General features: G+C 51.6%; 1 protein-coding gene across 2 annotated transcripts in view; it reads left to right on the top strand.

The window, feature by feature from the left end:
- Positions 1-12,230, top strand: part of URB1 (URB1 ribosome biogenesis homolog) — a 71,933-nt gene that overhangs the window by 42,501 nt on the left and 17,202 nt on the right. For both annotated transcript variants that reach the window (XM_084991935.1, XM_084991934.1), the window contains 7 exons: positions 95-278; positions 2,324-2,382; positions 4,340-4,533; positions 5,534-5,644; positions 5,848-5,911; positions 8,763-8,934; positions 9,605-9,707. In XM_084991935.1, the coding sequence (XP_084848061.1) occupies positions 95-278; positions 2,324-2,382; positions 4,340-4,533; positions 5,534-5,644; positions 5,848-5,911; positions 8,763-8,934; positions 9,605-9,707 (887 nt within the window). The remainder of the gene's footprint in view (positions 1-94; positions 279-2,323; positions 2,383-4,339; positions 4,534-5,533; positions 5,645-5,847; positions 5,912-8,762; positions 8,935-9,604; positions 9,708-12,230) is intronic.

The following is a 12,230-nucleotide window of genomic DNA, read 5'->3' as shown; positions in this document are numbered from 1 at the left end:
GTCTCTTATGGCCCCTCGTGCCAGTGGATTGTACTTAAAGCCAGGTGGACGTGGTCCGTGGCTCTGACTCCCTGACTGCTGTCTTCTACTGCAGCTGGGTCGTGGCCGACGCCATCTCGGCCGTTCTGGAAGGGTCGGCAGAAGAGCTGCGTGCCTGGAAGAAGACTCTGCTTGAGGTCTGTGTACAGTGGCTGGTGGCGTCCTTCGGTGGCAGCCAGCACGACGATGGTACCCAGGACCAAGAGAAGCAGATGCTGCTGAGATTAAACGAACTGTTGGTAAGTGTCTCTTACCAGAGACCCTGGTTAAGTTCTTAAGGGAAAGGGGGAGATAGACAAACCCAGGTTTACTGATACGTTCAAGCCAGGTGGCCTGACTTCGACCTGGTGGGCAGCGAGAGGGGCCATTTTTGGGACACAAAGCGGCAGGTGGAGGGCAGACTCTGAAATGAGGAAGCATCTTTTATCCAGAATGGATGCAGGAGTTTGTTAGAATGCTTTTTTGTTGGATTTATTGAAATAGTTTTGTTTTTTAGACTGTTAATAAGGTAAATTTATTAATGGACTTTTGAATGGTAAACCACCCTTGCATTCCTAGGTTAAACCCACTTGGTCATGCTCTATTTTCATTTTATATGTATTGTTGGATACGATTTGCCACTATATTGTTAGGAATGTTTCTGTCGGTGTGCATGAGGGGTATTAGTTTACAATTTTATTTTCTTGCGATATCCTTGTCTGGCTTTAGGATCAGGTAACACCGGCCTTAGAACGTGTTGGGAAGAGTTTCACTGGGGATAAAATTCCAGGTTAACAGTTTTTCCTTTCTGTAGGCATTTTAAAGATGTTGCTTTACCATCTCCCAGTGTGTTTTATTTCTGCTAAGAAGTCTCTCATTCTTATCTCCTTCTCTGTACACTATGTCTTTTTTCCTCAGACTGTAGGATTTTTTTCATTATATTGCTTAAAACAATTTGATTATGACATAGTGTAGCTTTCTTCAGGTTTCCTATGCTTTGGGTCCTGTGAGTTCAAGGTTTTCATAAAGTTTGAAAATATTCAGCTGTTTTTGGCTTTTAGTCCCTTTTATTGGAGTATCCTTTTTTTTTTTTTTTTTTTTTTTCTGTTAAATTTTTGCATAGGAAAAATTAACATCCTGAAGGCTGGCCTATGAGCTTTTCCTCAAGGCACAGTGCACAGTTGTGTTAAAAGCCACAGGGTCTATGACTTGTGTGTAAATGCAGGACCCAGGACTTAAAACGGAATCCGCAGGAAAAGCACCCCAGGTGGACGTTCAGAAGTGTGATAAACACATTTATTTGTAGGTTAGAGATCAAGCTGTAACCTGTATTTCAGACCTAGTTTGTTGTTCTACAGAATTGTGAATTTAAGACACGTAGGAGCCCAACGTAGCAGCACCAGGGGAGACGAACCTTCCCCAAGATCTAGAGAGGGCTGAGCTTGGCAGGGATGCTGGGCTCCGCTGGCAGCCCCTTGCCCTGCGGGCAGGTTGGTTGAGTCACTGGCTGTGCCGTTGTGAGGATTTGTGTTTTCAGGGCAAGCCTCCCTGCTTACCCCACTAGTTCTGTTTGCTTTCCTCTCTCTTTTTTTCCTTTTTCACAAACTTTCTTACTGGCAGAGAAGTTTTAGGTTCACAGCAGAACTGGGCAGTCGCCCCCTGCCCCCACATGTGCACAGCCTCCTCTCTGTCGACACCCCAAAAGCCCTTTTCTTGGAATTGAGATGCACTTTCATCCTGTGAAATACAAGGTCTTAAGTGTGTAGTTCAGTGTTGACAGCTACACACACCCCCTATGCCCACCCTCCTACCAAGAAGAGTTTCATCATTCCAGAAGGCTCTCCTGTGCTTTCTCCCAGTCGGTCCCCTTGGCTCCAAAGCAGCCCTTCTTCATTACGATGCAACATAATCCCACGTTTGGAGATTTTCTCCACGTCAGTGACTGTGGACCTACGCTGGCCCTGCCCTGGGTAGATGCACTTGAACTCGCATAACTAAACTGTCACACGTGGCTGCAAATCAGTCAGTGCGATTCACACTGGTGGACAGAGGGGAAAGTTAGAGGACTCTTCAGGAATGTCCTTTTGGTCACTTGGTGAACATGGCTATGCTAATAAAATGACAGAGCTACTAGTGGGAACAAAGAAATTAAAGAAGTCAAAGTAAGAAGCAACTGCGTGCTTTTGTGAATTGCTTAGATGGCTATAGTCCATATTTACAGAAGGACTGTAATTTCAATTCCGTGTGGTCTATTTTAAAGTAATTAGGGTATTCCACATGTATTTCTCACTTACCTTATTCCTAGAATTCACTTAATGAAGTTGATCCTGGTGCCTGGCAGAAATTTGTGAAGACTGGGCTCAAGTAAGTCAAATTTCTTTTCTTGGTGCGCTTCAGGGAGGCAGTGCCTGTCTTTGCTGGAGCAGGGAGGGCCCTTGTCACTGGCCTACAGGATGAGGCCGGGCAGACGCTGCTCCCAGCTTAGATGTCCGAGGCCAGTAATGCTGGGAGGTTACGTGCTTTGCCCATTGATATGTATGCGCTTCTAACACTGATGGGAGAATCAGCCTTTAAAATACAAAATTGGAGTTCCCATCATGGCTCAGCGGAAACGAATCTGACTAGCATCCATGAGGACACAGGTTCAATCCCTGGCCTCACTTAGTGGGTTAAAGATTTGGCATTGCTTGAGCTGTGGGTCACAGACGTGGCTTGGATCCCAGGTTGCTCTGGCTATGGTGTAGACCAGCAGCTATAGCTCTGATTCGGCCCCCTAGATTGGGAACCTCCATATGCCTCAGGTGTGGCCCTGAAAAGATAAAATAAAATAAACATGATTTTTTTTTAGGCAAGAAATAGATTTATTAAGATAGGACGCGTGTGAGAGGTGCAAGCGAGTGGAAAAGGAAGCTCTGTAAAATGTGAAATTTAAAAAAAAAACCAGAAGTGTGCAGAGAATAATACAGCAGCACCCAGATTTAATACATACTAACAGTTTTCTCTCTTTGTCCTAAATGATTCTCTTCCCTCCCTCACCCCGAAGTCTCGGTCTTCTGAGGTTGACCTTTGTCAGGCCATGTGTGTTTTCACACATTGGGTGTTGGTTACGTGTCGCTAAAAATAAACAACAGAGTTTAGTGTGTTTGACAAATGTGTCCCTTTTTTTGCAATCACATGTTTTTTAGTTACTCATGTTGCTACATGGAGATCCAAGCAGTTCCTTTTTTCTGAACTGGGGCATTCTGTCTTGTGACTGTACCCCAGTTCGTTTAGCCCGTCCCCTCCTGATGGATAGCGCCCCCCCCTCCCCGTTCCTCCCTGCCTCCTCCTTCCCGGTCCTACAGTGAAGTTACCCCATGTGCCAGATCTTCTGGGGTGGCAGCCCTCTCCAGCTGTTAGCGGGGGCGCAAGTTCACTGTTACTGGATTTTTTAGTTTGCAATCCAAGGTTTTCGAGCTAACGTAACAGTGTGGAAAGGTCATTTTTTTCCTCACCCCCTCACCAATAATTGATGTAGTCAGACTCTTTGGCCATCAGGTTGTCATGAAACGGCGGCGTTTCATTGTACCTGTGATTTTCATTTCTCCGATTATTCATCAGTTCGAAAGAGAAAAAAGTACTCAAGAAGAGAGAAATAAGTGAAGGTGGGGCAGAGGTTAATGGCACCCCAGGATTACCCTGGTGACATGACGACACTTCCTTCAGGCTTCAGTTAATCTGTGTTTCTAGAATGCCCAGAGTGCCAAGTGCTTCTTAACATTATTCACATGTGACGACAGACCCAGAGCATGATGCTCTCATTTCTTTTTTTTCTCTTTTTATTTATGTTTTGATGGTTTCATTCCTTTATTGGGTTCTGAAGGGATTTAAGATGAGAAGGCCTCTGAACAGTTAGATGGGAGCAGCCCAGAGGAGGGAGGGAGGGAGCGGGCCTGGCAGGTGGGCTGGGGCCGTGGGTGTTGTCTTTATTCAAGCTCAGCAGTCCTGCTGCCTCCTGGCGTCTCAGCTGGACAGGAATGTCGTGGGTTCATATCTGAGTCCCGCCCTTGCTGTCAGAAGTGCTCCCTGGCCCTAGACAGCCAGGGGTGTGGGGGCCGGGTGTGTGGCAGAGTGGGGGGCGCCGCAGGGGCTGGTGACGAGCTCCTGACCCGCACTGTGGAATCCTCACCTTTGTCACGAGTGGAAGTTTTCTTTGTAAAATGCTGAGGAAAGAGTTTGCTGTTATTTACAAAACTCCTTCCCCCCTTTGGTTTCTTCTTAAAATGCCAAGGAAAGGGTTTGCCGTTATTTGCAAAACTCCTTTCTCCTGCTTGCTACCTAGATTTCGGTATCAGGACTGTGCCTTTCTAAAGGCCCTCTGTGCCGCCGTGGAGCGCCTGTATCTCCCGGGAAGCTCCGTGCGCCCGCAGCTCACCCAGCTCCGGGTAATCCACATGATGCTCACGCAGCACTCCCTGTTCCTGCCGACTCTGCTGAGGACCGGCGAGGAGGGCAGCCCCGACCGTCCCGTGCGAGGTGACTCCTCGCCCCTTCCCACCTGCGATGCCAATTTCATCTCCTGATCCCATCCTGGGCCCCAAGGCTTAGTAAGCGCCCATGTCTTTTCAGAGCTGAGCAGGCATTACCCTGACGGTATCTGACTATTTGGTCCCTGCCCAGTACAAGCTCATGCAGTGTTTCCTCTGACTTAGGGTCAAACAGCCAATGCAGTCCTCGCTTCAGAACCTGTCCTGGCCTGTGGAGGCAGGTTTGAGGTCTTCTTGCCCCACACTGTGGGCACGTGTGAACAGCTGGGGGTTAGGGGGCTTAGGAGTTGGGGGGGTGGGGGAAGTCTGACCTGGCAGAAAGTGTGTGAAACGTCTTCATGGGATGATTGAAACCTTTATGAAGGGTGAGGGGTTCGAAGGTCCCTGTTGGTGGGTCACTGCTGAGCACTCCTAGAGGCCAGGCTTCGGCTCGTCCCTAGACAGCTCCGTGAGCGTTTTAGCCTGACTCAGGCTGTGGCAGACCTCAGCGGTCTGGAGGGTCTCCCCCCTGAAGCCATGCTCTGTTTAGAGACAGAATTAACATCCGCGCCCTTAGAAGTCACTGCAGAGCCCGTTGTAATAAACTGCTGAACTGGAGAGAACCGGTGTGGACAGCAGGAAAACTAAAAGGGCTTCTCCCCCCACCCCGCTTTCAGGCGGGAGTAGAAGTATTAGGGATTTGGGGGAACATAATCATGGAGAAGCATGCTTAGGTTTTAAAACCTTTGTTGGCTTCGGGTTCAGGGCGGAGTTGGGGAGAGGCTGATAGCAGCCTGGCCAAGGACCCGGGCAGAGAGACTGTTGTGAAGACGTGTTTATTTTTAAGAGGGAGGTAGCTGGGAAGGGAGCGGGTGCAGCCCTGAGGCTAGGGTTGTTCAGGGAACGACACTCAGGCGTCCGTGTCCCCTGGAACGCGTCCTCCTCTGCCTTTGTGCTGACCGTGCACTCCCCCCTCCCCCCCCGTGCGTCTCGGTGCTGTTTCTTTCCAGAAGCGCTGGTGGACCTGATGTCCTTGCTAGTGAGGCTGTGCCCCTCTGTCTGCGAGAACAGCCACTTCGCGGTGCTCCTCGGGGCCTACGGCGCCTCGCTCAGCGTCCTGGGTGAGGGCACGGGGCACGGGGGGTGTGGCTCCGGGTGGGTATGGGGACCAGGCAATGTGATTCAGGGGAGTATGGCCCTGGGAGGTGTGGGGACCGGGGGAGTGCGACTCGGGGCTTAAGGGGACCAGGGGATGTGGGGCCTCTGTGCGGCTTGACCAAGCGTCCCCAGGAATCTTTCTAAACCTACCCTCACTGACTTGCAGACCAGAAGATTTTACTTCTCCTCCGGGCGTATGAACGGAACAACCTCAGCCTCGTCAACTTCAGGTGAGCGTTGGGCCTGGAGGTGCGAGTGGCCAGCTTTGGAGGCTCCGCACGGCCGGCCCCACCCCTGGGAAGGGGGGGCTGGGTGGACCCCTCAGCTCCACACCAGCTCCAGTGTGGGCTGCTCTGGCTTCTCACCATCAGGGTGGTCTCTGGTGGCCAGGCCTGCGTGGGCTGGGCCACCTGCTGATTGATGGTGTGTGTCTGTTGCAGACCTGCCCCCAGACTCACTGTGACTCAAGTGTCATTTAGTGGATTTTTCTGAAAACCCTTCCCTTCGTGCCTTCCTCTAGGTGGGAATGTTAATTCCACTTTTCCCCATCTGTGTGTCTGTCCCTGGATTTGTCTCTTTTCTGTCTCTCTGTGTCTGTCTGTCTCTCCTGGGTTCCAGGGGCTGCCTGCCAGCCTCCTTGGCCAGCACAGCCTGGAGCCCTGAGGGTTGGGGCTGCTGCCTCTCTGCGGGCTCTGCCCCTGCTCCGCCAGGGCTGGGGTTAAGCTGTTCACAGGCAGCATCTAAGAGTCTCTTTGCTGTCCTAGTTTCTTCTCCCTAATTTAGAAATAGCACCCTAGCGTCTGCCCAATCAATATATAGGAAGAGGTTTGTGTGCTAAGAGAAGAAGAAAACTTTCTGGGCCAAGAAAAAGAGTTCAGAAGAACTCTGTGGGGAAGGAAAAAAATATTTTCCCCTATAGGTTCCTTAAAAAAAGAAAAAAAGATTAAAGATATATTAGCATAGAAGCCATCCCCCCCAAAAAGAAAAATTATAAAGAAAACCATTTGCTGCCTCATGGGAGTGCCCAGGTCATGAATAAACATTTTCTTTCCCTTTCCCTCGTGGCCTCACCCTCTTTCTCGGAGTTGGTGCTGCGTTAGTTGTATTCTTTCTGGAATAAACAGCCTCCATGGACACGAGGGAGAGGAGAGAAAAACAGAAGCAGTTTCTCTCCTGATGAAGAGCCAGCCATCCTCTCTGACCCCGGCTTAACGGAAGGTCGCCCTGTGTGGACGGTCAGGCTGGGCCCAGCTCCCGGGAGAAGAGGGTGTGGGGTGGGGACGTGGTGCTCACGGCGCCCGAGCTGCTCAGGACAGACTCAGAACGAATGTCACAGCCGCGACCTCGGGTGGAGGAGCAGGCCCCAGCCAGGGGGCCACATGGGGGCTCTGGATGCTCAGGGGACGGGTGTCACACCCTGAGCCAAGCCAGACAGACGGGGGCAGCCAGTACACTAGTGGCCTGCCTGTTAGAAGCCAAAGCCACTAGGGAGTCCTCCTAGAGAAGGTTTTTTACTGGAGTTCCCTCTGTGGCTCAGCGGTAATGAGCCCGACTAGTATCCATGAGGATGTGGTTTTGATCCCTGGCCTCGCTCAGTGGGTTCACGATCCAGCGTTGCCGTGAGCTGTGGTGTAGGCTCGGATCCCATGTTCCTGTGGCTGTGGCATAGGCCGGCAGCTGTAGCTCCAATTTGACCCTTAGCCTGGGAACTTCTATATGCCACAGATGCGGCCTTAAAAAGATCAAAAAAAAAAAAAAAAAAAAAAAAGGTTACCTTTTAAGTTGAATAACTGCTGTTGATGGGCATGAAAATGAGCCTGTGTAGCGGAACTCCCTTTCGATAGATGCTCGCCGAGCACCTGCCATTTACAAGGCACGGAGCCTGGCGTGGCCAGTAGGAATAAGGCACAGTCTTGTCCGTCGAGGGGCCAGACCGTCCTGAATGTAACTCTTTACATTGGCTTGTGACTCAACATGTGCTGTAACCCGCTGTTCTGGGGCACCTAGGAGCAGGCTCCCCCCTGGGGAGCAGGGGTGCTTCCACACTAGGGCAGGGAGGGATTTGACTGGGGTGAGGTTGGCGGAAGAGTTCAGGGCTCTGGGTGGAGGGAGCAGCCTCTTGTTGGCTGGGAGGTGGGAGAGTCAGGACATTTCTGGGCCAGCCTGTCCGAATCCTGGAGTATGCGTAGGGAGAGGGTGGTGGCAAGGCCAGGCAGGTTGTTTGGGAAGAGCTTTAAGTACCGGACTGAAGTTACTGCCACCTCCCTCCAGGGGGCAGCAGAGAGCTGATAGGTACTTGGGGGCAGAGAAGTGACCCTCACTGGAGCCGGGCTTTCCAGGAGCATCCTCCAGCCTCCAGCTGTGGGAGGATGGCCAGGGGTGTGAGGAGAAGGGTGGGGAGGAAGAGAGAGGCCTGTGTCATTTTCCAGGAGAAAGGCGAGGTGACCTCTTAGGGCAGCTGCCATGGGAACTGGTGGCATGAAAAGCAGAGGTGGGGGACCCTCAAGGTAGGGAGGCTTCAAGGCTGTGCAGGCGGACCTGGTCTACTCACGGCCCCTGGGAATGGGGAGAGGTTTGCTTCGGTAAAGCAACCTCGAGCCGCCGGGACTCTGCTGCTGTGGTCCAGTCCCGTCTCTGAAGCCAAACTCCGCAAGTTCAAATTCCTACCCTGCCACTTACCTGCTGGCCAGGTGACCAGCCAAGGAACTTTCCACATCTTCTCTCTGTCTCCCCCCAACACCACGTGCAAAATAGGGATGATAATAGTACCCACCTGAGGGGTGGTTGTGCAGCTTGAGGGCATTAGCACACTGAGAAGGCTTGGAGGAGCACCTGGCACATCCTCACTCTCCTAACTGTTGGCCTCTGTCATCGTCCCCGACACTGTCACCCGCTCCCCGCATCACTGTCAGCCCCTCCTTCACTCCCACCCTGCCCCTCAGTTACGGCGGGGATTAGGTGCTGGAACACAGGACATGTACTCAGTGGCCGGCGTGTGCGCCCTCCAGCGGTCGTTGTCATCCTCGCCATCGTCACCTCTCTCCTGGCCGGGCCCCGTGACCAGTCTGCTCTCCCCTCCAGGGTGCTGCTGTGGGGCCCCGCGGCCGTGGAGCATCACAAGACGTGCCGGAGCCTGGGCACGTCGCTGTGGAAGCAGCCGAGCGTCGGGGACATCCTCCGCCTGCTGGACCGGGACCGCGTGATGAGGACCGTCCTCCACTTCCCCCAGAAGCGGAGGCTGCTGCCCCCCGAGGTGCGGGAGGTCAAGGAGCTCTCACTGCAGCGTGGGTGCTGTTCTGCCCATCCCTCCGCGGGCTCTGAGTGCACCCTCGGCTTTAGCTGCTGTAAAGGACAAGGGCTGTTTTTCCTGTTTAACTTTTTATAAGTAGAAATCCAACCTTACAGAGTTCCCGTCGTGGCTCAGTGGTTAACGAATCCGACTAGGAACCATGAGGTTGTGGGTTCGATCCCTGGCCTTGCTCAGTGGGTGAAGGATCTGGCGTTGCCGTGAGCTGTGGTGTAGGCTGCAGACGAAGCTCGGATCCTGCATTGCTGTGGCTGTGGTGTAAGCCAGTGGCTACAACTCCGATTAGACCTCTAGCCTGGGAACCTCCATATGCCGCAGGAAGCTGCCCTAGAAAAGGCAAAAAGACAAAAAAAAAAAAAAAAAAATCCAGCCTTACTCAAAGGTGCGGAGACCGGCGCCCACGTAGCCATCACGTAGCTTCAGCAGCGGTCAGCACTGGCCACGCTCGTTTCTTCATCTCAAAGACACCATTTCACGTACAAGCATTGCTCCCACAGAAGCATCTCTTAGTGTGCTTGACTACTCAAAATCATTTAAACTCTGGATGATAAGGGGTAAACATTCATGCGGTGTCGAGGTTCAACCCCATGTCTCTGTTTGTTCTGGGCTATTGTAGGACGCACAGGAACCCATTTTCAAAGACAGGAGCACAGTGGATCTCAGTGACCTCTACGACCCCTGTTTTCTCCTTCATCTCTTCAGTGAATTGACCAGGCCAGGTAATTGCAGCCACAGTTGGGGACTTGGGGGGGGGGGTAGTTATTACCGTAATTACCAGATGAGGACCCTCATCTTGAAAATAATCCTTGAAGGATCTTCAGCTGCCTTCTCACCTTTTTATTCCAGAGATTTCCAGCAAAGTAACAGTTAAATGTTTTGAATATACAGTGTTTTTTTAGAAAAAAGACATATGTAATTTTGAAACCTGGGCATGTCCCTTTGTCTTGATGTTTTCCTAATTCTTACTGACCAGGGCCTTTTCTGAATTTTCACTGTATAGTGGCCATATACCAGCAGAATTGAGAGACTGTCCTTGAAAATGAGTGAGAGAGCCTGCCGAGGTTGGCTTTTTCTTGGTTTGAGTGCATTTTTGAAATTGCATTTTGTGTTTGCTAGCCTAAGGGCGGGCGTCTTTGCAGGTGAACGGGTCGGGGAGAGACAGAAAGAACAAAGTTGTGCGCAAGTGCACACTGGCCAGACCAGGCTCTGCTTCCCAGGCCTGTCAGGTCTGTGGTTTGGGGCACTTTGTTGGTAATCGGTGGGTAGTGACATCTCAGTGTGGTTCGGATTTGCATTTTCCTAATGGCTAGGATGCTGGACGTTTATGGCTTATCTGCCATCCGTAATCCTCTTTGGTAAAATGTCAGTTCATGTCTTTTGTCCATTTACGCCAAAAGGTTTTGTTTGTTTGTTTTCACTGTTGGGTTTTGAGGGCTCTTTATATATTGTACCTATTAGTCCTTTGTTTGATTTGTGGTTTGCGTATATTTTCTCCCAGTGTGTATCTTATCTTTTCACTTTCTTAACAGTTTTTCAAAGAGCAGAAGCTTTCATTTTGTAAGAAGTCCAGTTTATCAATTTTTGTTTTTATGGGTCATGTTTTGGTGTCAAGTCTTAGGGATCTTTGCCTATCACGGTTTTTTTTTTTTTTTTTTTGTCTTTTTGGGGCCACACCCTTGGCATATGGAAGTTCCCAGGCTAGGGGTCCAGTCGGAGCTGCACAGCTGGCCCGCACCATAGCCACAGCAACGTCAGATCCTAAACCCACTAAGACCAGGAATCGAACCTGTGTCCTCACAGATTACTAGTCTGGGTTCATTACTGTTGAACCACGATGGGAACTCCAGGATTTTCTCCTCTGGTTATTTCCAGAAGTTTTATAGTTGTAGGTTTTACACTTAAGTCTGTGATTTGTTCTGAGTTAATGTTTGTATGAGGTGTAAGGTTTAGGTCCAGTTTCACTTTTTCGCCTGTGATTGTTCTGACCCCTGTTTGGCCATCTGCCATCCCTCCCCCTTGTCCTTCCTCCTGGTTACACTGGGCCGGGGGGGCGGTTGGGGGTGGTGGTCCCGGCTCCCCTGTACTGACACTTCCCAGCTGGAGGTTCCATTACGGCCCCTTCGTGGCCTCCACTGGCACCAAGGAGGAGCCGCCTCTGTGCTCTGTGTTAGGCCCCGCTGATGCCCAATGGGGACCAGTGGGGAGGAGAGCCCCGCGAGAAGGCCAAGAGCTCACCTGAGCCCCTCACTGCTCTGCTTCCTGTCCACCCGTAGCGTTGTCTTGTGTCTGTCCGGGAGATCTCGTTGTACCTGATAGTAAAACTAGACAAAACATGTCAGTGTCATCTTCCCAGAACAGGGAGTCTAGTGTGACTGACTTTTAACATCAGAGGCTACAGTCACGGTTCACAATCCCGGCAGTGCCGCCGGGTGTGTGCTAAGCGTCTTCATACCTGACCTCTGGCCCATTGCTTCCCCCCTCGTGGGGCCTGTGCCTCCGGCCCTGCGCACATCCTCACCGGCTTCTCTGCATCTCGTGAGGACCCCCGTGGGAACTGCAGGGAAGGGCTCTCAGGACAGGGTGAGAGGGGGCGGGCCAAGGTGTGCTCGGCCTCTCTGCTCCTTGGCCGGCCCGCGTGATGCCTGTGGGGCTCCGACTCCTGCCTCCTGGAGGTGCTGGCCGCAGAGAATCGTTGCCCCGGGAGACGCGCCCCCAATCGCCCTGTTTTCTCCCCTTCTAAGCGTAGCATCTTTGAAACGCAGACGCTCCTCCCTGCAAACACATTTGCTGACCCTCCACCATCCGCCCTTCAATTCTTGACAGAACGATGCGCGGGCTGTGTGCTCAGAGCCTGCCCGGCAGCAGCCTGCCCATGAACACTGGTTCTCGGGCTGAGCCGGATTTCCTTTGCCAGCGAGCAGGGGCATGTCACCTCATACAGAGGTCGGATGATGACAGTGGCCAGCGGATGTCTTAACTGCCTTGGTGACTATTAGCGACCAAGCGGGACACATCTCCTAAGCTCTTGACTCCCCCCTGGCCTGGGCGGTGCTGGCTAAGTCTGTTTCTCATCAAACATGAAAATAGATTTTCCACAGTCTAAAAATATGATGCAACTTTAGTGAATTACAACAAATCATTTGGTCCGATGCTCTGTCTTTCAAAATAGCTTTTAGGAGACAGAAGGCAAAGGCTCTGGAAACACTTTTTAGAGAAATGGTAATATCCCAACAGTGTTTTCC

Source organism: Sus scrofa, chromosome 13 (genome assembly GCF_054392235.1).
Source record: "Sus scrofa isolate SSC_HxYL_T2T_F1_AM1 chromosome 13, Sscrofa_HxYL_maternal_Yorkshire_Landrace_v2.0, whole genome shotgun sequence".
NCBI lineage: Eukaryota > Metazoa > Chordata > Mammalia > Artiodactyla > Suidae > Sus > Sus scrofa.
This window is presented reverse-complemented; position numbering and strand designations above follow the sequence as displayed.